General features: G+C 41.3%; 1 protein-coding gene across 1 annotated transcript; it reads left to right on the top strand.

Annotated features, from left to right (window-relative positions):
• The first annotated feature begins 6,719 nt into the window (after positions 1 to 6,719).
• Positions 6,720 to 24,792, top strand: LOC129841930 (stonustoxin subunit beta-like). Its single transcript, XM_055910302.1, has 5 exons — positions 6,720 to 7,301; positions 12,231 to 12,329; positions 21,626 to 21,742; positions 22,064 to 22,110; positions 22,648 to 24,792. The coding sequence occupies exons 2-5, from the start codon at positions 12,247 to 12,249 to the stop codon at positions 23,178 to 23,180; spliced, it is 780 nt and encodes a 259-aa protein (XP_055766277.1). The 5' UTR covers positions 6,720 to 7,301; positions 12,231 to 12,246; the 3' UTR covers positions 23,181 to 24,792.
• The last annotated feature ends 2,133 nt before the right edge of the window (positions 24,793 to 26,925 follow it).

Genomic DNA, 26,925 nt, shown 5'->3' with positions numbered 1-26,925 from the left:
CGCTCTTGTTGCTGGTGATTCTCTGATCCACCTCTACGCAGACGACACCATTCTGTATACTTCTGGCCCTTCTTTGGACACTGTGTTAACAAACCTCCAGAAGAGCTTCAATGACATACAACACTCCTTCTGTGGCCTCCAACAGCTCTTAAATGCAAGTAAAACTAAATGCATACTTTTCAACCAATCGCTGCCCGTACCCTCCCACCCATTTAGCATCACTATTCTGGATGGTTCTGACTTAGAATATGTGGACAACAACAAATACCTAGGTGTCTGGTAAGACTGTAAACTCTCCTTCCAGACTCACATTAAGCATCTCCAATCCAAAATTAAATCTATAATCATCTTCCTATTTCGCAACAAAGCATTCTTCACTCATGCTGCCAAACATACCCTCGTAAAACTGACTATCCTACCAATCCTTGACTTCGGTGATGTTATTTACAAAATAGCCTCTAACTCTCTACTCAACAAATTGGATGCAGTCTATCACAATGCCATCCACCTTGTCACAAAGCCCCATGTACAATCCACCACTGTGACCTGTATGCTCTCGTTGGCTGGCCCTCGCTTCATATTTGTCGCCAAACCCACTGGCTCCAGGTCATCTATAAGTCTTTGCTAGGTAAAGCCCCGCCTTATCTCAGCTCACTGGTGACCATAGCAGCACCCACCCCTAGCACGCGCTCCAGCAGGTATATTTCACTGGTCACCCCCAAAGCCAATTCCTCCTTTGGCCGCCTTTCCTTCCAGTTCTCTGCTGCCAATGACTAGACCGAATTGCAAAAATCACTGAAGCTGGAGTCTTATATCTCCCTCACTATCTTTAAGCATCAGATGTCAAAGCAGCTTACCGATCATTGCACCTGTACATAGCCCATCTGTAAATAGCCCACCCAACTACCTCATCCCCATATTGTTATTTTCTTTCTTCTCCTTTGCACCCCAGTATCTCTACTTGCTCATTCATCTTCTGCACATCTATCACTCCAGTGTTTATTTGCTAAATTGTAATTATTTTGCCACTATTACCTATTTATTGCCTTACCTCCATAATCGTACTTCATTTGCACACACTGTATATATACTTTATTATTATGTTATCGACTGTACGTTTGTTTATCCCATGTGTAACTCTGTGTTGTTTGTGTCGCACTACTTTGCTCTATCTTGGCCAGGTCCCAGTTGTAAATGACAACTTGTTATGGTACCATCAAACAGAAAAACAACAAGAAAGCTGGATAAACACATTCAGATTTCTAGATATTTCCCTTTTCTTTTGCGTTTTAGGGGTCATAGGTCAGATCAGTGGTCATGGTTGATATGCATGGACTAAAAACTAACTTGAAGCCATTTTTCTCAGATTCACGGTTTGTGTAGACTGCTCTTTATCTTTGTAGGACAGTAGTTCAGGTGGCTGTTTGTGTAGATGCTCTTTGTCTTTGTAGGACAGTAGTTCAGGTGGCTGTTTGTCTTTGTAGGACAGTAGTTCAGGTGGCTGTTTGTCTTTGTAGGACAGTAGTTCAGGTGGCTGTCTTTGTAGGACAGTAGTTCAGGTGGCTGTTTGTGTAGATGCTCTTTGTCTTTGTAGGACAGTAGTTCAGGTGGCTGTTTGTGTAGATGCTCTTTGTCTTTGTAGGACAGTAGTTCAGGTGGCTGTTAGTGTAGATGCTCTTTGTCTTTGTAGGACAGTAGTTCAGGTGGCTGTTTGTGTAGATGCTCTTTGTCTTTGTAGGACAGTAGTTCAGGTGGCTGTTTGTGTAGATGCTGTTTGTCTTTGTAGGACAGTAGTTCAGGTGGCTGTTTGTGTAGATGCTCTTTGTCTCTGTAGGACAGTAGTTCAGGTGGCTGTTTGTCTTTGTAGGACAGTAGTTCAGGTGGCTGTTTGTGTAGATGCTCTTTGTCTTTGTAGGACAGAAGTTCAGGTGGCTCTTTGTCTTTGTAGGACAGTAGTTCAGGTAACTGTTTGTGTAGACTGCTCTTTGCATTTATAGGGCAGTAATTCAGGTGGTTGCCCTTGCCCTTAGTCTGTCGCTCCTATCGTCATGGTTACACCTTCCTGAAAACATTGACTCCATCCTTTGCTGAAACCTGTTCTGCCAGTTCATGTCCTTAAAGACTAGAATGTTCCAATGTGGTTAACCAAAGAGATGACAAGATAGTTCACACATGCATCTTTCAGGGTAACTGTCAAACAGACATGTGACATTTCTGGTTCGTCCATAACTTGTTTCCTGCTTGTAGCAGGCCATGTTTACAGGAGTCCTTTTCTCTAACTAGAAGTCATGTGATTTCATGAGAATATGTTTCTGCAGTGAGAGGGTAATGCATGTCAAGGTGTCATTGGATGAAGGTCAACTAGATTTATAAACAGCATTGTTCTATTAACTGTTGTCATAAAATAAATCAATGCTGAAATTTTCTTTATGTTGGTTAGTTTTTAACATGTTTGATTGTCACAGACATCAGATTGGTTCAGTGAAATGTGTTGTTTTACAGGGTCAGTCATAGTAGTATGATAGGTGTTGTTTTACAGGGTCAGTCATAGTAGTATGATAGGTGTTGTTTTACAGGGTCAGTCATAGTAGTATGATAGGTGTTGTTTTACAGGGTCAGTCATAGTAGTATGATAGGTGTTGTTTTACAGGGTCAGCCATAGTAGTATGATAGGTGTTGTTTTACAGGGTCAGTCATAGTAGTATGATAGGTGTTGTTTTACAGGGTGTGGGTGGAGTTATATCCTGCCTGTTTGGCCCTGTCCCGGGGGTATCGTCGGATGGGTCCACAGTGTCTCCCGATCCCTCCTGTCTCAGCATCCAGTATTTATGCTGCAGTCGTTTGTGTGTCGGGGGGCTAGGGTCAGTCTTTTATATCTGGAGTATTTCTCCTGTCTTATCCGGTGTTCTGTGTGAATTTAAGTATGCTCTCTCTAATTCTCTCTTTCTTTCTTTCTTTCTCTCTCTCGAACGACCTGAGCCCTAGGACCATGCCTCAGGACTACCTGCCTGATGACTCCTTGCTGTCCCCAGTCCACCTGGTTGTGCTGTTGCTCCAGTTTCAACTGTTCTGCCTGCGGCTATGGAACCCTGACCTGTTCACCGGACGTGCTACCTGTCCCAGACCAGCTGTTTTCAACTCTCTAGAGACACCATGTGCAGTAGAGATACTCTGAATGATTGGCTGTGAAAAGCCAACTGACATTTACTCCTTAGGTGCTGACCTGTTGCACCCTCTACAACCACTGTGATTATTATTATTTGACCCTGCTGGTCATCTATGAACATTAGAACATCTTGGCCATGTTCTGTTATAATCTCCACCCGGCACAGCCAGAAGAGGACTGGCCACCCCTTTTAGCCTGGTTCCTCTCTAGGTTTCTTCCTAGATTCTGGCCTTTCTAGGGAGTTTTTCCTAGACTACGTGCTTCTACACCTGCATTGCTTGCTGTTTGGGGTTTTAGGCTGGGTTTCTGTACAGCACTTTGAGATATCAGCTGTCAGAAGAGCTATATAAATACATTTGATTTGTATGATAGATGCAGTGTAATGTGTTGTTTTACAGGGTCAGCTATAGTAGTATGATAGGTGTTGTTTTACAGGGTCAGTCAGAGTAGTATGATAGGTGTTGTTTTACAGGGTCAGCCACAGTAGTATTATAGGTGCAGTGCAATGTGTTGTTTTACAGGGTCAACCATAGTAGTATGATAGGTGTTGTTTTACAGGGTCAGTCATAGTAGGATGATAGGTGCAGTGTAATGTGTTGTTTTACAGGGTCAGTCATAGTAGGATGATAGGTGCAGTGTAATGTGTTGTTTTACAGGGTCAGACATAGTAGTATGATAGGTGTTGTTTTACAGGGTCAGTCATAGTAGTATGATAGGTGTTGTTTTACAGGGTCAGACATAGTAGTATGATAGGTGCTGTTTTACAGGGTCAGTCATAGTAGTATGATAGGTGTTGTTTTACAGGGTCAGTCATAGTAGTATGATAGGTGTTGTTTTACAGGGTCAGTCATAGTAGTATGATAGGTGCAGTGTAATGTGTTGTTTTACAGGGTCAGTCATAGAAGTATGGTAGGTGTTGTTTTACAGGGTCAGACATAGTAGTATAATAGGTGTTGTTTTACAGGGTCAGTCATAGTAGTATAATAGGTGTTGTTTTACAGGGTCAGTCATAGTAGTATGATAGGTGCAGTGTAATGTGTTGTTTTACAGGGTCAGTCATAGTAGTATGATAGGTGCAGTGTAATGTGTTGTTTTACAGGGTCAGTCATAGAAGTATGATAGGTGTTGTTTTACAGGGTCAGTCATAGTAGTATGATAGGTGTTGTTTTACAGGGTCAGTCAGAGTAGTATGATAGGTGTTGTTTTACAGGGTCAGTCATAGTAGTATGATAGGTGCAGTGTAATGTGTTGTTTTACAGGGTCAGTCATAGAAGTATGGTAGGTGTTGTTTTACAGGGTCAGCCATAGTAGTATAATAGGTGTTGTTTTACAGGGTCAGTCATAGTAGTATAATAGGTGTTGTTTTACAGGGTCAGTCATAGTAGTATGATAGGTGTTGTTTTACAGGGTCAGTCATAGTAGTATGATAGGTGTTGTTTTACAGGGTCAGTCATAGTAGTATGATAGGTGTTGTTTTACAGGGTCAGTCATAGTAGTATGATAGGTGTTGTTTTACAGGGTCAGCCATAGTAGTATAATAGGTGTTGTTTTACAGGGTCAGTCATAGTAGTATGATAGGTGTTGTTTTACAGGGTCAGCCATAGTAGTATAATAGGTGTTGTTTTACAGGGTCAGTCATAGTAGTATGATAGGTGTTGTTTTACAAGGTCAGTCACAGTAGTACGATAGGTGTTGTTGTATAGGGTCAGTCATAGTAGTATGATAGGTGTTGTTTTACAGGGTCAGTCATAGTAGTATGATAGGTGTTGTTTTACAGGGTCAGCCATAGTAGTACGGTGCCCATGGAGCAAATTAGGTGTAAGTGCCTTGCTTAAGTTAAGGGCACCGACAGATTTAAACGGCTTACTGAACAGTCTGACCACTAGGCTATCTGACCACACCAGTCCACTCCCTAAAATAAGACAATGTTTAAGTGTTTAAATGTAGTCCATACTATTAGGATTATGTACACAGTTATTCTGCTATACAGTTACAAACTGCTGTTACACATTTGGTCAAAGACGAGGTCAGACTGAAACCAGCATTAGTATCTGTTATATCTGGGTACAAAGTGTCCTGGTTCAATTATATTCTGATATATCTTGGGAAAAAGTGTCCTGGTTCAATGATATTCTGTTTATCTTGGGACAGTGTCCTGGTTCAATTATCTTCTGTTATATCTGGGGACAAAGTATCCTGGTTCAATTATCTTCTGTTATATCTGGGGACAAAGTGTCCTGGTTCAATTATCTTCAGTTATATCTTGGGACAGTGTCCTGGTTCAATTATCTTCTGTTATATCTTGGGACAGTGTCCTGGTTCAATTATCTTATGTTATATCTTGGGACAGTGTCCTGGTTCAATTATCTTCTGTTATATCTTGGGATAAAGCGTCCTGGTTCAATTATATTCTGTTATATCTGGGGACAAAGTGTCCTGGTTCAATGATATTCTGTTTATCTTGGGACAGTGTCCTGGTTCAATTATCTTCTGTTATATCTTGTGACAAAGTGTCCTGGTTCAATTATCTTCTGTTATATCTGGGGACAAAGTGTCCTGGTTCAATTATCTTCAGTTATATCTTGTGACACAGTGCCCTGGTTCAATTACCTTCTGTTATATCTTGGGACAAAGTGTCCTGGTTCAATTATCTTCTGTTATATATTGGGACAAAGTGTCCTGGTTCAATTATCTTCTGTTATATATTGGGACAAAGTGTCCTGGTTCAATTATCTTCTGTTATATCTTGGGACAGTGTCCTGGTTCAATTATCTTCTGTTATATCTTGGGACAGTGTCCTGGTTCAATTATCTTCTGTTATATATTGGGACAAAGTGTCCTGGTTCAATTACCTTCTGTTATATCTTGGGACAAAGTTTCCTGGTTCAATTACCTTCTGTTTCAGGGAAACTGGAGGGTCAAATTTGCTGTAATTTACTGTCCTTTTCCTTGGTATTCTATCAGGCTCTGAGTTCAGGCCATCCCAACCATGACACCCTCACCTTGTCAGCTCGGGGATTCAATCTAGAAACGTTTTAGTTACTGGCCCAACACTCTACCCACTAGGCTACCTGCCGATCCTAGATCATAATGAATCAGATTACAAGGAGAGGGGGGACCTGATCCTAGATCATAATGAATCAGATTACATGGAGAGAGGGACCTGATCCTAGATCATAATGAATCAGATTACATGGAGAGGGGAACCTGATCCTAGATCATAATGAATCAGATTACATGGATAGGGGGACCTGATCCTAGATCATAATGAATCAGATTACATGGAGAGGAGGACCTGATCCTAGATCATAATGAATCAGATTACATGGAGAGGGGGACCTGATCCTAGATCATAATGAATCAGATTACATGGACAGGGGGGGATCTGATCCTAGATCATAATGAATCAGATTACATGGAGAGGGGGACCGGATCCTAGATCATAATGAATCAGATTACATGGAGAGGGGGGACCTGATCCTAGATCATAATGAATCAGATTACATGGAGAGGGGGGACCTGATCCTAGATCATAGTGAATCAGATTACATGGACAGGGGGGGGGACCTGATCCTAGATCATAATGAATCAGATTACATGGAGAGGGGGGACCTGATCCTAGATCATAATGAATCAGATTACATGGACAGGGGGGACCTGATCCTAGATTAGCACTCCTCATCTGAGACACTGCCTGTATGAATAAGGAATGCTGTTGTAAAGTCTAGTTACAGCAGGTATTTACTGCCATCTAGTGGAAGATACCAATACAACCCTTTATTATCAGGGTGGGGAGATGGCTGAGTGCAGGATCCATGGTGAGATGACAGAGCAGAAAACACTGTATGGAGAGAAGTACAAATAAAGTATTTGTGAACAATAAAGGACAGAGAAAGAGAATAAATACCTGGAAAGACATTTTATTACTAGTTAGTAGATCTCACAGGGTTCTGTCGTCATTATTTTACCATACACCAGTGACGTCAGAAGGGACGTGATTTCCTCAGATGAAAGTGAAAGTAAGGGTGTGGTCTACGCCTTTATAAAACAGCTGTTGAAACTGTAGCGCACGTTTCTCGGCAACATTAGAAGCAGGATAAATGTGTTGATTTGAAGCACAGACGGACAGACTCTGGTAAGTCTTGGCTACATATAACTATTATAAAGTTAGGTTGTCGTCAGACATTCAATAGACAGAGTAGGTTTGAGATATGATTCTTATCATGCTGACCAACCTGGACCCGGTTTCCACGATGGAATTTAGACTTAACGTTGGAAACGAATAATAAGTGGGAAAACGATAATTATCAAAATACAAAGTTGAGTAAACAATATTTTACAAATTAAAAGATGCGTAAACGATCTCTAAGTATCTTTGAACAATAATGAATTCTAAAGGACAGAGTAAGAGAATGAATACCTGGAATGAGATATTACTAGTTAGTAGAACTGCTACTTGAGCTGAGTTGCTGACAGACAGCAGTTTTCAAAGTGTAAACTAATCAGTAGGCCGACATGTTATCAGTAAAACGTCTGGTAAAGATGGTGGAGGAGCTTTTCAATTATATGGTTTTATGTTTATCTCAGGGTTTCTCAATCCTTTTGTTCTTACCAGCACTTACACACCTGATTCAACTAATCATCACATATTTTAAGACAGTTTGATATTTGAGGCATACAAATGAACATTCTCAAATTAAAAACTTTTGGGTTTTTAGGCCTGTTAATCAGTGGTGGGCCGCCAGGGCCTGCAAGGCCTTCTCTGCTGGCCTAAACATCATCAGAATATATATATTTTTTAAATATATTTTCCCACAAATATGTATTAAATTATTCCCCAGAGTAAGAGTTATACTCTTCATTTCATAGCTTTCCTCTTGGTTGCACTGCTTCCAGCCCCAGGTTGAGATTTGGAGGGCTGGTCTTTATGTTAGATCTTTTATCCAATCATATTCAGCCATCGTGTGTTGCCAGGGGTCTAAAATCTGCCCTCAGGCCTTCAGAATCAACAGTGCGGGCGCTTGTAGCTTAAAGTGAATGGAAATAAAAATTTTGTGTCAACCAATCAGCTTTAGAGTTGGCTATTGTACGCCTGCTGGCTGGCTCCAGTGTTACACAGGAGCCAGCTAGCAGGCGTAGTGCGTGCACGTCTTTTGATTGGATTACCAATATTGAGAGGCAGGTCCTATGGGCAGGTCTATGCAGATCTAGGAAACTAAATTTGATAAACGAATTAATTCGCGTTCTACTAAACTGTTTTTTCAACCCAATGGCGGAAGGAGGAGAAGATATCGATTTGGTCTAGGATATAATTATAACGCCATTCTCAAGACGAACTTTTCAAGAAAAGTTCGACATTGTAAGGAGAGGTCGCCCGACGCCACAAAGCCTGTCACAGGCGGGAAAGGGGTTCGTTCGCTCGCCACTTTCAAAGTTTCAACTACGAGCGCTGTCAATGGCTCACAGGCTCTGAGAAGCACTGCAAACTGTACTGCTGGGAATGCCTATTATTTGCAAGTGATCGATTTGGTGTTTGGAGCCACACTGGCTTTGCAAACTTGAGTTGTCTGTTAAACACTGTTTACCCAAAAATGTCAATTTGTCAATTTCAAGGTGACGCAACGCCTGGTTATACTGCGTTTCTGTCTAAATGTATAGTGTCTAGAGCCATGGTATCATAATGATGGTAATAAGAGGTGGATTAATTCGGGTGGGACTGTGTAGTACCTCACTGAAGGCCTAGGCCCCATGCCCACGGCACGCCACTGCTGTTAATAAATCATTAAAGTCCGACAGTAACTCACATGTTGGAGGAAAAAAACACAGCTAAACTTGGTTTCGAGTAAATTATATGTTTATCAAAAATAATGTAAGAGGGATGTCTTGAAGAAACGCGTCTGGGTTCAGAACTCTGTGTCTCAGTGCGCTGCGACAGTGGGAAGTTCGTTTTGCATGGCCCGGTGCTACAGGGGAGTGGACATTTATTTTAAGGACCAATAGAATGGTGTAAAATGCGCAAATTCTGCTCACCCGGGGAACCGGGCAATGCAAAACTAATTCACCCAGTGACCGTTACTTTAGTTCCTGATATGAAATGTAAAGTAACTTTGTATCCGACGCAGTTCCAGAATGTCTGTTGAAACTGTGTCTCATATGGAACGTTAGAACAGTGGTGGAAAAAATACTGAATTGTCATACTTGAGTAAAAGTAAAGATACCGTAATAGAAAATGACTCAATTAACATTTGACTTGATTTAGATTACACTATATTATTTTATTTTATTTAGATTAGGCTATATATACAACATGACCAAAAGTATGTAGACACCTGATTGTCGAACATCTCATTCCAAAATCATAGGCATTAATATGGAGTTGGTCCCCCCTTTGCTGCTATAACAGCTTACACTCATCTGGGAAGGCTTTCCACTAGATGTTGGAACCTTGCTGGAGGGACTTGCTTCCATTCAGCCACAAGAGCATTAGGGAGGTCGGACACTGATGTTGGGCGATTAGGCCTGGCTCGCAGTCGGCGTTCCAATTCATCCCAAAGGTGTTCGATTGGTTGAGGTCAGGGCTCTGTGCAGGCCAGTCAAGTTCATCCACACCGATCTCGAGAAGCCATTTCTGTATTGACCTCACTTTGTGCACAGGGACATTGTCATGCTGAAACAGAAAATGTCATTCCCCAAACTGTTGCCACCAAGTTGGAAGCACAGAATCGTCTAGAATGTAATTTTATACTGTAGAGTTAAGATTTCTCTTCACTGGAACTTGGGGGCCGGAACCATGAAAAACAGCCCCAGACCATTATTCCTCCTCCACCAAACTTTACAGTTGGCACTATGCATTCGGGCAGGTAGCGTTTTCTTGGCATCCGCCAAACCCAGAACACATTTCCACTGCTCCAAAGTCCAATGGCAGCGAGCTTTACACCACTCCAGCCGATGCTTGGCTCTCGACGAACAGTTATTTTGCTGACGTTGCAGTTTGGAACTTGGTTGTGAGTGTTGCAACCGAGGACAGACCATTTTTATGCGCTTCCCCACTCGGCAGGCCCGTTCTGTGAACTTGTGTGGCCTATTACTTCACGGTTTAAGCCGTTTTTGGTCCTAGATGTTTCCACTTCACAATAACAGCATTCACATTTGACCGGGGCAGCTCTAGCAGGACAGGAATTTGACGAACTGACTTGTTGGAACGGTGGCATCCTATGACGGTGCCACGTTGAAAGTCACTGAGCTCTTCAGTACAGGTCATTCTACTGCCAATGTTTGTCTATGGAGATTGCATGGCTGTCTGCTCAATTTTATACACCTGTCAGCAACGGGTGTGGCTGAAATAACCGAATCCACTAATTTGAAGGGGTGTCCACATACTTTTGTATATATAGTGTAGATTCTCTGTCCTGCTACTGGTAGGACTATAACATTATGTGAACTGACGTGAACAGGTTTAGGCTGGTCATCTATGATATGTAGGTTATATACAGTACGTTTTCTGTCCTGCTACTGGTAGGACTATAACATTATGTGAACTGGTCTGAACAGGTTTAGACTGGTCATCTATGATATGTAGGCTATAGCCGAGGTATAGACCTTGATCTGCATATCACTAACAACTGCTATTATACATTATAACCTAGGCTACTTTACATAATATAACATCTACATATCACTAACAACCCTCTACTATATATTATAACCTAGTCTACTTTACATAATATAACATCTACATATCACTAACAACCCACTACTATACATTATAACCTAGTCTACTTTACATAATATAACATCTACATATCACTAACAACCCACTACTATACATTATAACCTAGTCTACTTTACATAATATAACATCTACATATCACTAACAACCCACTACTATACATTATAACCTAGTCTACTTTACATAATATAACATCTACATATCACTAACAACCCACTACTATACATTATAACCTAGTCTACTTTACATAATATAACATCTACATATCACTAACAACCCACTACTATACATTATAACCTAGTCTACTTTACATAATATAACATCTACATATCACTAACAACCCACTACTATACATTATAACCTAGTCTACTTTACATAATATAACATCTACATATCACTAACAACCACTATTATACATTATAACCTAGTCTACTTTACATAATATAACATCTACATATCACTAACAACCCTCTATTATACATTATAACCTAGTCTACTTTACATAATATAACATCTACATATCACTAACAACCCACTACTATACATTATAACCTAGTCTACTTTACATAATATAAAATCTCTTACTTGTTCCAAAAAACCTTTCTGAATGGATCAATGATTTCCCCCTCAGATCATTCATGTCCGTTTTAGCCCTTCTGTCTACATTCTCAGATACATTTAGAAAATAACAGATTGAAAGACAATAAATATCCTACTTTTAATTAATACAAATAATTGTGAGACATGGCCTTGTGTTGCTGTACTGTCTATAACTACCTTAACAAACAGTGACTTATTATTATTATTATTATCATTGTTGTTGTACCGTCTATAACTACCTTAACAAACAGTGACTTATTATTATTATTATTATTATTATTATTATTGTTGTTGTTGTACTGTCTATAACTACCTTAACAAACAGTGACTTATTATTATTATTATTATTATTATTATTATTATTGTTGCTCTACTGTCTATAACTACCTTAACAAACAGTGACTTATTATTATTATTATTATTATTGTTGCTGTACTGTCTATAACTACCTTAACAAACAGTGACTTATTATTATTATTATTATTATTGTTGCTGTACTGTCTATAACTACCTTAACAAACAGTGACTTATTATTATTATTATTGACAGTTACCATGGAGATGAAATGTCACAACTACATATTCATGTGATGCATTAAATCACCTGACTGTTTCGATATGTCTGTTAGTAAATGTTTTATTTATCAAAGAGATAATGAATAAATAAGAACAATTGACAATCAATAATTAGTTGTCACCATGTTAACCACAATCAACATGCTGGATCTCTGTTTAGGGGACAGTGCTCTAAAATGAGTCTCTCTGGGGAGAGAGAGGAGGGGGGCCCTGCCTCTAAAATGCATCTCTCTGGGGGACATGACACCAAAGCTAAGAGGTAAGATGACAATTTTATGAAGATTTGATTAAGTTTATTTCCAAAACAAATAGCTTTTTTAAGATGAATGCACTTACTGTAAATCACTCTGGATAAGAGCATCTGCTAAATCAGGGGTTCTCAATCCGGGGTCTGTGGAGGTACTGCAGGGGTTCTCAATCCGGGGTCTGTGGAGGTACTGCAGGGGTTCTCAATCCGGGGTCTGTGGAGGTACTGCAGGGGTTCTCAATCCGGGGTCTGTGGAGGTACTGCAGGGGTTCTCAATCCGGGGTCTGAGGAGGTACTGCAGGGGTTCTCAATCCGGGGTCTGAGGAGGTACTGCAGGGGTTCTCAATCCGGGGTCTGTGGAGGTACTGCAGGGGTTCTCAATCCGGGGTCTGTGGAGGTACTGCAGGGGTTCTCAATCCGGGGTCTGAGGAGGTACTGCAGGGCTTCTCAATCCGGGGTCTGAGGAGGTACTGCAGGGCTTCTCAATCCGGGGTCTGAGGAGGTACTGCAGGGGTTCTCAATCCGGGGTCTGTGGATGTACTGCAGGGGTTCTCAATCCGGGGTCTGTGGAGGTACTGCAGGGGTTCTCAATCCGGGGTCTGAGGAGGTACTGCAGGGGTTCTCAATCCGGGGTCTGTGGAGGTACTGCAGGGGTTCTCAATCCGGGGTCTGTGGAGGTACTGCAGGGGTTCTCAATCCGGGGTCTGTGGAGGTACTGCAGGGGTTCTCAATCTGGGGACTTTTGACAATATAACCGTTATATCAACACACTCTTCACACCCGTTTAACAACTCTAAATATCTTTGGCATAGTAGGCATCAAGTCCCTTGCCAATAATGTGGTCTACAACGTTGCAACAATGTTCATTTTCATCGAACACATATTACACCTTAGATGCCTTCAATCTCCCAATTTATAGCCATGCCCAATTTAGGATTATTTTTTAACAATGTGATGTTGCGCTCCAAAGGGAGAACTTGAAATAACATGATGTAGATAATTAAATAATCAAAAGAAAAACGTGTTTATTTTACACTCTTAGAAAAGAAGGTTCCTTATAGAACCAAAAAGGCTTCTATCCCTTCCTTAATAATATTTTTGGGTTCAGTGAAGAAAAACCTCTAGAGTTCTGATCAACGAAAGGTGAATGTTTTGAGGATGTGAACCCAGCAGCCCTACAGTGGTTAGATCAATTTCGCCTGTTTTTTACGACACCCGGCCAGGGATTCGAACCAGCCACCTTTCAACCACAAGTCCAACTCCTGCCACAGCTCCTACTCCTTAGCCGCTGGGCGAAAACCTGAGTTAATCTGCCAAAATTAAGACAAAATGGTATCACTTATTATACATAAATCATTGCCAAAAGCACAAGACATACTGTTGCATGTAGGTCTTTTTTAATTATGGATTGATCATATAGATATACAAAACATTATTTTTAACTTCTCTAGGATAGGGGGCAGCATTCGGTATTTTGGATGAAAATCATGCCCAAATTCAGCTGCCTGCTACTCATCCCCAGAAGATAAGATATGCATATTATTAGTAGATTTGGATAGAAAACACTCTGAAGTTTCTAAAACTGTTTGAATCATGTCTGTGAGTATAACAGAACTTATTTAGCAGGCGAAACCCCGAGGACAAACCATTCAGATTTTTCTTTTTTTAGGTCACTCTCTTTTCAATGGTTTTCATTGGGAATCCAGATTTCTAAGGGACGTTCTTGCAGTTCCTACCGCTTCCACTGGATGTCAACAGTCTTGAGAAATTGGTTGAGGTTTTTCCTTTGTGTAATGAAGAAGTAGCACTGTTCAGAACGAGGGTAACTTCAAGTGTACTGTTAGATAGAGGCGCGTGACCAGAAAGCTAGCTACAGTTTGTTTTCCTCCTGTATTGAACACAGATCATCCCGTCTTCAATTTTTTTGATTATTTACGTTAAAAAATACCTAAAATTGTATTACAAAAGTAGTTTGAAATGTTTTGGAAAAGTTTACAGGTAACCTTTGAGATATTTTGTAGTCACGTTGCGCAAGTTGGAGCCGGTGTTTTTCTGGATCAAACGCGCCAAATAAATTGACATTTTGGATATATATCGACGGAATTAATCGAACAAAAATACAATTTGTGATGTTAATGGGACATATTGGAGTGCCAACAAAAGAAGCTCGTCAAAGGTAAGGCATGAATTATATTTTTATATCTGTGTTTTGTGTCGCGCCAGAAGGGTTGAAATATGCTTCTCTCTCTTTGTTTACTGGGGTGCTATCCTCAGATAATACCATTGTTTGCTTTCGCCGAAAAGCCTTTTTGAAATCTGACATGTTGGCTGGATTCATAACAAGTGTAGCTTTAATTTGCTATCTTGCATGTGTGATTTAATGAAAGTTTGATTTTTATAGTAATTTATTTGAATTTGGCGCTCTGCATTTTCACTGGCTTTTGGCCAGGTAGCGTCCCACATATCCCAGAGAGCAATTACATGTGGCGCAGGAACCACTGACTCGCTGCATTATTCTATAGTATTATCAAGACACCTGCTGTTAACTCTTAACTTCTTAGGACAGCTCACAAGGTATCCAAATATCTGCTGACTAGGTGGGACTAGAGACTTCATGCATAGCTTTAATTTATACCCATAAGTGTAAAATGTCTTTACTCTCAGCACTTATACGACCAATTCTCTACTCTGAGACGCTTTGTGGACATGGTCCCAGATCTCAGAATAACGACGGAGTTCACTACAGTGTTGAGACGGTGAAGTCTATTGTTCAATTAGCTTTTTGCTTTACAGTCAGGGACAGTATGAGTGTAGCCAGATCCTTTTCACTCTCTATCCTTGTTTCATTTTGTGGTTCACTGGATTCGTCATCATCCTCGAGACGAGGGTAGGCCGAAAGACCTGCTAGCTAGCCAAGTTAGTCAGTACAGCTAGATAAGCTAGCTAGCTACTATACCAGCAGCATCCTAGTTATCCAAGCTACCACTACATCATTTCTGGCTGCCTGCATTTCTTGTGGACCGATGGAGCTCCCCGGTTGTTTCTTCCACCTGTTAAATCCCATTGAGAGCTTCTGCCTCTCTCGTTGACGAATGCTGGCTACCTCTGTCCGGTTCTCCTCTCTTCACTAAATGGACGGTAACTTTAGTGTTTAACCCCTCTGTGTCCAAGGACCAAACTTTTTGATATTATTTTCGGGGTGCCTCAAGTAGGCTGGACACATTACTTTTTTTTCCTGATGACTAGTTCATTGCATCCGCCATGGAGCCCAGTTTCATAACATTACCATATGTCCCTAGTTATGAGGTAATTGTGAAAAAACAGACCTTATTTCAGGTCATTTATCACCCTGCCAGCTCCTATTAGTTGTATTGAGCACCGTGGCACCAACTCACCTTCTGAACGTTCTATTCCCAGATCATTGTTCTGCATCACAATGGCAGCTTTGCTATTGTTGGCAATGAAACCTGTCTGCATTAACCGTGAACATTGACCTCAGCTTATTATTAACAAGGTTAAACAAGGCTACTTTGTGAGAACTCCCTGTTCAACTGTGTACACGTTAAAACCTCTTTGGGATAGGCATCCCGCTAGTGGGACACCTCGACAACATCTGGTGAAATTGCAGAGCGCGAAATTCAAATTACAGAAATATTAATATTTAACTTTCATACATCAAAATAAAGATGAACTTGTTAATCCAGCCGCTTTGTCAGATAAAAAAGGCTTTACGGCGAAAGCACACCATGCGATTATCTGAGGACAGCGCCCCGCATACAAAAGCATACAATCATTTTTCAGCCAAGTAGAGGAGTCACGAAAGTCAGAAATAGCGATAAAATTAATCACTTACCTTTGATGATCTTCATATGGTTGCACTCACAAGACTCCATGTTACACAATAAATGTTGTTTTTTTCCGATAAAGTCCTTCTTTATATCCTCCCCAAAAATTCAATACAAAGGAAAAAGAAGAGGTCTCGCTCCCGGTCTCGCTCCCAGTTACGCACGAAAAAAGCTCTAGTTCGACCCGACCACTCATGAAATGCTGTCATTCTTCTTCATTTCTCAGAATACAAGCCTGAAACATTATCTAAAGACTGTTGACATCTAGTGGAAGCCATAGGAACTGCAATCTGGGTCCTATCCACGTATATGGTCAATAGGCTTTCAATGGAAAAACACTCACATCAAAATAATCATAAGCTTCCTGGATGGATTTTCCTCAGGTTTTCCATATCAGTGTTTTATTATTTAAACAGTTATTTGAACAGTTTTGGAAACTTTAGAGTGTTTTCAATCCAATACTACCATGCGTGTGCATATCCTAGCTTCTGGGCCTGAGTAACAGGCAGTTTACTTTGGGCACGCTTTTCATCCAAACTTTTTAATACTGCCCTCGTTCCCTTAAAGGGTCAGGTAACCCAGTTGTGATGCCTGGCGCCATCAAACATTAAGCATTTGAACCATATTTGTTTTCAGAACAATCAAAACAAAACACATGTCGTATTTTTCAAGATGTGGCAGATTTAAACAGCCTGAAGAAATGTTTTAATGAAGAAATTACGCTCTTTTTGACGACTTGTTGTTTCTAAATGGCTGCTGGGTAATTTGATATGTATCGAAATGTTCGTTTGTAGGCATCAAATTGAGCAAATGCTGCGCAGGTTCACTGAGGTACAAACCAAATGGACAGGTCTAGCTCATTGATTTGTAGATCTGACTCAGTTGCTACCTCAGATTATGAGCCTAGCAGGTGTCGCAAATGAGTTATGTAGTACCCACAGAAGGCCACAGGTCTATAGCAAGAGAGCTATAAACCCATACTGTTTTTTGCCTTAAAACCCCTAAACCTAACAATCAATCAAAAGTATTTATAAAGCCCTTTTTACATCAGCAGATGTCACAAAGTGCTATACAGAAACTCTAACCCTATGTATTACCTATTTTAGCCTTAACCCCTAACCCTTAACCCTTAACCCTAATTCTAGGGCCCTTTTATGATATTTATTATTGCAAGGCAGAACACTTGATAAACAAGCCAAATTAGTTATATTTTTCAAATGTGTTTTGAACTGGGTGACCTGGAAACCTCTATGTGAAAGTCCAGCAATTGTCTTGGGATAGATGGGGCAGGTTTGAGACTTATCTAAGGAATTAACAAGAAAAAAACAGTTTATTTCCTCAGCTGCATCACCAATGTCTGTAGGTGAATTAATAACTTTTAATTGCTAAATATTTCCAATAGATGGCAGCATAAGACCACAAAGCATCAGTTATAGGCTACAAGCAGCAATATGATTGACATAAAATAGCATGAAACCACAGACTATATGTCCCATGATTTTCTAAAATGGTCACTCATTACTTTAGTCAGCTATATATCTCGTATTAGGGCTGTGTTGCTTTTGGGAGAGCAAAGAAATAGTGACTATAGCAGGTATTGAACCCTGGGTAAATAATCACACTAGTCAGAACCTCAACCTCAGTATACATACATTATTGAAAAATATATTTTAATATCTGATATTGCGATTAAACAACCTCAGAATAGAAAAGACAAGAGTGTGTCTTCCAGCCCACCAATAAATTACATAATTCAACCCTCCCGGTTAATAAATTTACCTCAACATGCCCTTCGCTTTCAGATAAAAACAGGTGATAATAAACATGAATCATCATTATATTACTTCACAGTAATCTGTTAAATGCTTTTTCAGTCCTTCCTCTTGCGTTAGCAGTGTGGAAAGGGACAGAAAGAAGCACACAGGAGTTTTCCTGTGAGGGGGAGTGGTGGTGTATCCAGGGAGAAAACTAAACTAATCTTCTGAAATGTCATTTGTGGTCTTAAGCTGCCATCTATTGGAATTATGTTGTAACTGCAGTAGTACTGAATAATGTGTAATTCCTTACTAAAGTAGTAATTTCTCAGAATTGCAAAATATAACATTTTCTAGTTCATTTTACCACTTACAGCCATAAAATAACCATTTATAGCATAACAAACAATGAAAACATGCACTGCATACGTCTTCCTCTAGATGTCAGTAAGCGGGGAGATTTTGAATGGAGTGGATTGCGCAATCTGGGGCCCTTTATAAGACCGTGGAACGGAAGTACCGTCCTTTTCAGCGGTGCGCCTGACGCAAGAAGACATCACAATGGCGTCCTGCAAACGCTTTCGTTTTAGTAGTTCTATATCTCCGGTCATGTTTTTATTCGTTATAGGTGTTAAAGACATCATAAGGTAGTTAATTTAAACCGACTTATAGCAGTTTATTGCGATTTTCTGGGATTTCTTTGTCATGCGCGTTCACGAGTTGGACACCTCTCCAGTTGGTGGCTAACATTAGCGGCTATTTCGACCGGACAAGTGGACATCTTTCAACCCAAAGACGATTGTTCTGGAGAAAGGAACCCTTGCCCAAGATTCTGATGGAAGCCCAGCTAATAGTAAGCAGTCTTTATGCTGTTAATTCGTACTTATGTTGACAAATGTCAAATAATTATTCTGCCATGAATTATGGTGCGGTCTCGCTTTAGCGCACGCTGTATGCTTGAAGTAACGTTAATTTAAAAAATGTAACCCAGCGATTGCATTAAGAACTAATTTGTCTTTAAATTGCTGTCCAACCTGTATTTTTTAGTCAAGTTTTGGAATAGTTACTGATTAGAATAGGTGCCTCTTCAAAGATTTCTCCTGCCATTTTCTGGGCAGCTTTGCTACTTTTCTCATTGTATAACCACGATTTGTGCCGCTAAATATGCACATTTTCGAACAAACTCTATATGCATTGTGTAATATGATGTTATAGGACTGTCATCTGAAGAATTCTGAGAAGGTTAGTGAAAAAATTAATATCTTTTGGTGGTTTATACGTAATCGCTACATTTGGCCAGAATCAATGCTGTTGTGATGTTTGCTATTGTGGTATGCTAATATAACGCTATATTGTGTTTTCGCTGTAAAACACTTAGAAAATCTGAAATATTGTCTGGATTCACAAGATCTGTGTCTTTCAATTGCTGTATGCTGTGTATTTTTAAGAAATGTTTTATGATGAGTAATTAGGTAATACACGTTGCTCTCTGTAGTTATTTTAGTCGCTTTGCTGAGAGTTGTGATGGTGGCTGCAATGGTAAACTATGATTTATACCTGAAATATGCACATTTTTCTAACAAAACATATGCTATACAATAAATATGTTATCAGACTGTCATCTGATGAAGTTGTTTCTTGGTTAGTGGCTATTTATATCTTTATTTGGTCGAATTTGTGATAGCTACTGATGGAGTAAAAAACTGGTGGAGTAAAAAAAAGTGGTGTCTTTTGCTAACGTGGTTAGCTAATAGATTTACATATTGTGTCTTCCCTGTAAAACATTTTAAAAATAAGAAATGATGGCTGGATTCACAAGATGTGTATCTTTCATCTGGTGCCTTGGACTTGTGATTTAATGATATTTAGATGCTAGTATTTACTTGTGACGCTATGCTAGGCTATGCTAGTAGCTTTTCTACTGATGGGGGTGCTCCCGGATCTGGGTTTGGGAGGTGTTAGAGGTTAAACTAAAAACATCATACATTTAGTTAATTATATATCAAAATATATTTATGTAGATAGTGACATTATCTGCCAAAGTAACAGCCCTGTAGACAAAGAAGAGTTCTCCAGTAGGTACCAAAACATTCAGCCCTGTAGACAAAGAAGAGCTCTCCAGTAGGAACCAACACATTCAGCCCTGTAGACAAAGAAGAGCTCTCCAGTAGGAACCAACACATTCAGCCCTGTAGACAAAGAAGAGCTCTCCAGTAGGTACCAAATCATTCAGCCCTGTAGACAAAGAAGAGCTCTCCAGTAGGTACCAACACATTCAGCCCTGTAGACAAAGAAGAGCTCTCCAGTAGGAACCAACACATTCAGCCCTGTAGACAAAGAAGAGCTCTCCAGTAGGTACCAAATCATTCAGCCCTGTAGACAAAGAAGAGCTCTCCAGTAGGTACCAACACATTCAGCCCTGTAGACAAAGAAGAGCTCTCCAGTAGGAACCAACACATTCAGCCCTGTAGACAAAGAAGAGCTCTCCAGTAGGAACCAACACATTCAGCCCTGTAGACAAAGAACAGGCCATTTTCTCAAAAGTTAGGTTACAAGTTTATCATTTTTCATAGTAGAATTTCTTTCCCATTGTTCCTCAACTGTAGTGTGTGATATACCATTTTTTGCCGTGAGGTTCTACTTTTATCCAATCTGAAAAACACAATTTCAAATGTTGCTACATAAGACTGAAGCGAACCGGTCGGTCATATTTGACTGTGTAAAACCTAGCAGTACTACTGATTTCTCTGAGAGTGAGGCAGATATATATTATTACTGTGTAAAACCTAGCAGTACTACTGATTTCTCTGAGAGTGAGGCAGATATATATTGTTACTGTGTAAAACCTAGCAGTACTACTGATTTCTCTGAGAGTGAGGCAGATATATATTATTACTGTGTAAAACCTAGCAGTACTACTGATTCCTCTGAGGCTGAGGCAGATATATATTATTACTGTGTAAAACCTAATAGGACTACTGATTTCTCTGAGAGTGAGGCAGATATATATTATTACTGTGTAAAACCTAGCAGTACTACTGATTTCTCTTCGTGTGAGGCAGATATATATTATTACTGTGTAAAACCTAGCAGTACGACTGATTTCTCTGAGAGTTAGGCAGATATATAGTATTACTGTGTAAAACCTAGCAGTACTACATATTCCTCTGAGAGTTAGGCAGATATATAGTATTACTGTGTAAAACCTAGCAGTACTACTGATTTCTCTGAGAGTTAGGCAGATATATAGTATTACTGTGTAAAACCTAGCAGTACTACATATTCCTCTGAGAGTTAGGCAGATATATAGTATTACTGTGTAAAACCTAGCAGTACTACTGATTTCTCTGAGAGTTAGGCAGATATATAGTATTACTGTGTAAAACCTAGCAGTACTACATATTCCTCTGAGAGTTAGGCAGATATATAGCATTTAGCAAAAAAAACATGACGATTTGTCCCTCTGAAATGAAAACATCAATTGAAAGATTTTATGCAAATAAATGGCTGTCATTGAACAATCGCATTCCATGATGAGCTAGTGAAAAACACACCAATCTCTTTCATAATTTCTTTAAACAATAAAAGCAAATTCTCAAACATTTCTGAAAATGGTTATATAGAGTTTTGGAATGAAACTGTTCTTATGTTTCCCCATCTGAGCTCAGAGTAAATGAGAGGTGTAATGTTTGTCTCTGTTGTGTTGAAGTCCAATCAAGCAGGAGAGACCAGCCTCCCCTGTACCCAGCTGTGTGTCCATGAAGAGTGACTGGTCTATGAGTCAACCTATACACTTTAGAGAGGGAGACTTTTCTACTGAACAAAGGTAAGAAGAACTCATGGGTCATGGTCAGTGAGTTAAACAACACTGTCTAGTCATTTCTCCTCTCCCATTTTCACATTTATTTTTGTTGTTTTCATAATCCATAGGCTAATCATTTTGTCCATTTTCATAGTCCTAAAACAATATTAAACACACACAGTATTCCCTCCCTGTGTGTGTGTGTGTGTGTGTGTGTGTGTGTGTGTGTGTGTGTGTGTGTGTGTGTGTGTGTGGTGGTGGTGGTGGTGGTGGTGGTGGTGGTGTGTGTGTGTGTGTTCAGGTGTATCACTCAATGACTGTCTGTTCTTCTGTTTACCGCTACAGTGTGGAACATGGTGGAGAGAACAGAATGAAACCTGGGCTTAGAAAATGTGAGTGTTGACTGCTGTGAAGAATATGACTAAGAATAAGTCTTAATTCAAGTTAAGTCAAAGTCAAAGACCACCATATATCACCATATATCAGCTGTGGTTCTACAGAAGCAGAAATCAGGGACACCAAGGTTTACAAAGAGTTGCTTTGACAATGTGTGTGTGTGTGTGTGTGTGTGTGTGTGTGTGTGTGTGTGTGTGTGTGTGTGTGTGTGTGTGTGTGTGTGTGTGTGTGTGTGTGTGTGTCTGTGTGTCTGTGTGACGTGTGTGTGTGTGTGTGTGTGTGTGTGTGTGTGTGTGTGTGTGTGTGTGTGTGTGTGTGTGTGTGTGTGTGTGTGTGTGTGTAATTAATGGGAATAAGTGTGTTTTATATTACCATACAGTATAACATATGATCATTCAACAAGTCTCAAGTTACCTTAACTTCTCCTTTTGATACCTAGAAACATCTACATTAAATGAATTAGTGAAAAGTGAGTTAACATTCTAATGTGAATGATGATGATTTCTAATATTGTGTCTGGTTTCATCCATCAGATGTCTGTGATCTCACACTGGACCCAAACACAGTAAACAGATTCTTCTCTCTGTCTGAGGAGAACAGAAAGGTGACATGTAGGAGAGAGGAGCAGCCGTATCCTGATCACCCAGAGAGATTTGAGTACTGGAGACAGGTGCTGTGTAGAGAGGGTCTGACTGGGCGCTGTTACTGGGAGGTAGAGTGGAGTGGGGGAGGGGCTAATATAGGAGTGACATATGAAGGAATCAGCAGGAGTGGAGGGGGTAATGACTGTGGTCTTGGACACAATGACAAGTCCTGGAGTCTGTTCTGCTATGACAACGGTTACATTGCCTGGCACAATAATAATTCCACTACCATAGACGTCCACCCCTCCGGCTCCCACAGAGTAGGAGTGTATCTGGACTGGCCAGCCGGCACTCTGTCCTTCTATAGAGCCTTCTCTGACACACTGACCCACCTGTACACATTCACCTCCACATTCACTGAGCCCCTCTATCCAGGGTTTGGGCTTTGGGATGATGGTGACTCAGTGTCCCTCTGTCAGTGATACACACACTGGACACACTGGATACACACACACACACACACACTCACACTGGACACACACACACACTCACACTGGACACACACACACACACACACTCACACTGGACACACACACACACACACACACTGGACACACACACACACACACACTGGACACACACACACACTGTACACACACACACACTCACGCTGGACACACACACACACTCACACTGGACACACACACACTCACACTGGACACACACACACTCACACACTGGACAGATACACACACACTGGACACACACACACACACTGGACACACACACACTGGACACACACACACACACTGGACACACACACACTGGACACACACTCACACTGGACACACACTCACACTCACACTGGACACACACTGGATGCACACACACACACACACTCATACTGGAAACACACACACACACACTGGACACACACACACACACACACACACACTGGACACACACACACACACACACACACTGGACACACACACACACACTGGAAACACACACATACACACACACACACACACACTGGACACACACACACACACTGGACACACACACACACTGAAAACACACACATTCACACTGGACACACACTCACACTGGACACACACACAGACACACTGGACACACACACTCACACTGGACACACACAGGACACACACACTCTGGACACACACACACACACACACACTGGACACACACACACACTGGAAACACACACATACACACACACACACACACACACACACACACACTGGACACACACACACACACTGGACACACACACACACTGGAAACACACACACACACTGGACACACACACAGACACACTGGACACACACACAGACACACTGGACACACACACAGATACACTGGACACACACACAGACACACACACTCACCCTGGACACACACTGGACACACACACACACACACACACACACTGGACACACACACACTGGACACACACTGGACACACACACACACACTGGACACACACACACTCACACTGGACACACACACACTCACACTGGACAAACACACACACTCACACTGGACACACACTGGACAGATACACACACACTGGACACACACACACACTGGACACACACACTCACACTGGACACACACACTCACACTGGACACACACACACACTCACACTGGACACACACACAGACACACTGGACAGATACACACACACTGGACACACACACACACACACACACTGGACACACACACACTGGACACACACACACACACACTTACTGGACACACACACACACACACACACACACACACACACTGGACAGATATACACACACACTGGACACACACACACACACACTGGACAAACACACACACCCACACACACACACACTGTAGAAACACACACACACACACACATGCGTGTCTTCCTATAATTCTGACAATAACATCGTTAAAATACCAATGTGATCATTTGTTGTCTTTATGTTGAATAACAAATTGTATAATTATATATGGACATACGCTCCATAGTTGTACAAGTATACAAGGATATATTGTACTTTTCATAATAAAACATAGTTGAAACAAGAAAAGCATGTTAATTGTGAAAACAGTTTGGTTATTGATGTTACGTTTCCTCTGTCAGGTTGACGTTAACCTGCGACTGGTTGAAACATGAAACTAATATGAAATGAAATACAAAACAATTAAATATGTGGAATTGAATTAAACAAATTGTACAACAGAGTGTTGTAATGCAGGGTTACTATAGCAACAGAGTGTTGTGATGCAGGGTCACTATAGCAACAGAGTGTTGTGATGCAGGGTCACTATAGCAACAGAGTTCTCTCTCCCTCTGCTCTCTCTGTTCTCTGCTCTCTCTGCCCTCTATTGCTCTCTCTTCTCTCTGCTCTCTCTGCCCTCTCTTCTCTCTGCTCTATCTCTCACTCTCTGCTCTCTCTTCTCTCTCAGCCTGCTCTCTGTCTGCTCTGCTGTTCTCTCTTTTCTCTGCTCACTCTATGCTCTCTTTGCTTTCTCAGCCTGCTCTCTCAGCACGCTCTGTTCTCTCTCTGCTCTCCCTCTGCCCTCTGCTCTCTCTCTGCTTTTTCTATCTGCTCTCTGTCTCTCCCTAAGCTCTCTCTCTCTCTGGTCTCTGCTATCTCTGCTCTGCTCTCCCTGCTATCTCTCTCTGCTCTCACTTTTCTCTATGCTCTGCTCTCTCTGCTTGCTCTCGCTCTCTCTCTGCTCTCTCTTCTCTCTCAGCACTCTCTGCTCTCTCTCTGCCCTCTCTGTTCTCTCTCTGCTGTCTATCTCTGCTCTCTCTGCTGTCTATCTCTGCTCTCTGTCCTCTGCTCTTTCTGCTCTTGCTCTACTCTCTCTGCTCTTTCTCTCTTTTCTCTCTGTTCTCTGCTCTCTCTCCCTCTGCTCTCTTTCTGTTGTCTGCTCTCTACCCTCTCTCTCTCTCTCTCCTCTCTCTCTGCTCTCTCAGCCTGCTCTCCGGTCTCTCCCTCTCTCTCTAATGCTCTCTCCTCTCTAATGCTCTCTCAGCCTGCTCTCTCTCTGCTCTCACCCTCTCTGCTTTCTCTCTTTTCTCTGCTTTCTCTTTTCCCTGCTCTCTGCTCTCTCTCTGCTCTCTGCCTCTTTCTGCTCTCTTCTCTCTGCTGTCTGCTCTCTCTCTGTGCTCTGCTCTCTTCTCTGCTGTCTGCTCTCTCTTTTCTCTGCTCTCTGCTCTCTCTCTCTGCATCTCTCGCTTTTAATATCTTAACAGGGGTGCAGTTTGGACAATCGCCACTTGATGTCAGTGTTAAACAAGAAGTGATGAAAACAACATCACTGCAGAGAGAGAGTCTAATATACTGATATACAGGTGCATTCAGAAAGTATTCAGACCCCTTGACTTTTTACACATTTTGTCACGTTACAGCCTTATTCTAAAATGGATTACATTGTTTTTTCCCCTCATCGATGTACACACAATAACCCAGAATTACAAAGCAAAAACTGTTTATTTTATGTGTGCACATTTTTATTTTAAACTTAGATATCACATTTACATAAGTATTCAGACCCTTTACTCAGTACTTTGTTGAAGCACCTTTGGCAGTGATTACAGCCTTGAGTCTTCTTGGGTATGACGCTACAAGCTTGGCACACCTGTATTTGGGGAGTTTCTCCCATTCTTCTCTGCAGATCCTCTCAAACTCTGTCAGGTTGGATGGGGAGCACAGCTATTTTCAGGTCTCCAGAGATGTTCGATCGGGTTCAAGTCCGGGCTTAGGATCATTGTCCTGTTGTCCAGTCTGTGTATACTATACTGGGAGGGTAGAGAGTCAGAACAGATAGAGGATCTGGAGCCCCGAGGGAAAGAGAGAGAGAGGGAGGGTAGAGAGTCAGAACAGAGGGAGAGAGGGAGGGGGGAGAGTCAGAACAGAGGTAAGAGAGAGGGAGGGAGGGTAGAGTTAGAACAGAGTGAAAGAGAGAGAGAGTGAGGGTAGAGAGTCAGAACAGAGGGAAAGAGAGAGAGAGAGGGAGGGGAGAGAGTCCGAACAAAGGGAAAAAGAGAGAGGGAAGGGAGAGTCAGAACAGAGGGAAAGAGAGAGAGATGGAGGGTAGAGGGTCAGAACAGAGGGGAAGAGAGAGAGGGAGGGGAGAGAGTCAGAACAGAGGGAAAAAGAGAGAGAGGGAAGAGAGAGAGTCAGAACAGAGGGAAAGAGAGAGAGGGGGGCAGA

The sequence above is a fragment of the Salvelinus fontinalis genome, unplaced genomic scaffold (genome assembly GCF_029448725.1).
Source record: "Salvelinus fontinalis isolate EN_2023a unplaced genomic scaffold, ASM2944872v1 scaffold_0004, whole genome shotgun sequence".
In the NCBI taxonomy this organism is placed as follows: Eukaryota; Metazoa; Chordata; class Actinopteri; order Salmoniformes; family Salmonidae; genus Salvelinus; species Salvelinus fontinalis.
Note: the sequence above shows the minus strand (reverse complement) of the source record. Positions and strands in the feature narration are given on the sequence as shown.

Excerpts from the sequence above, each read along its gene's own strand:
- LOC129841930 (XM_055910302.1), top strand. The coding sequence starts at position 12,247 with ATGAGTCTCTCTGGGGAGAGAGAGGAGGGGGGCCCTGCCTCTAAAATG. Across the intron at positions 21,743-22,063 it reads GACTTTTCTACTGAACAAAG|TGTGGAACATGGTGGAGAGA; the intron begins GTAAGAAGAACT and ends TTACCGCTACAG. Across the intron at positions 22,111-22,647 it reads GAAACCTGGGCTTAGAAAAT|ATGTCTGTGATCTCACACTG; the intron begins GTGAGTGTTGAC and ends TTCATCCATCAG.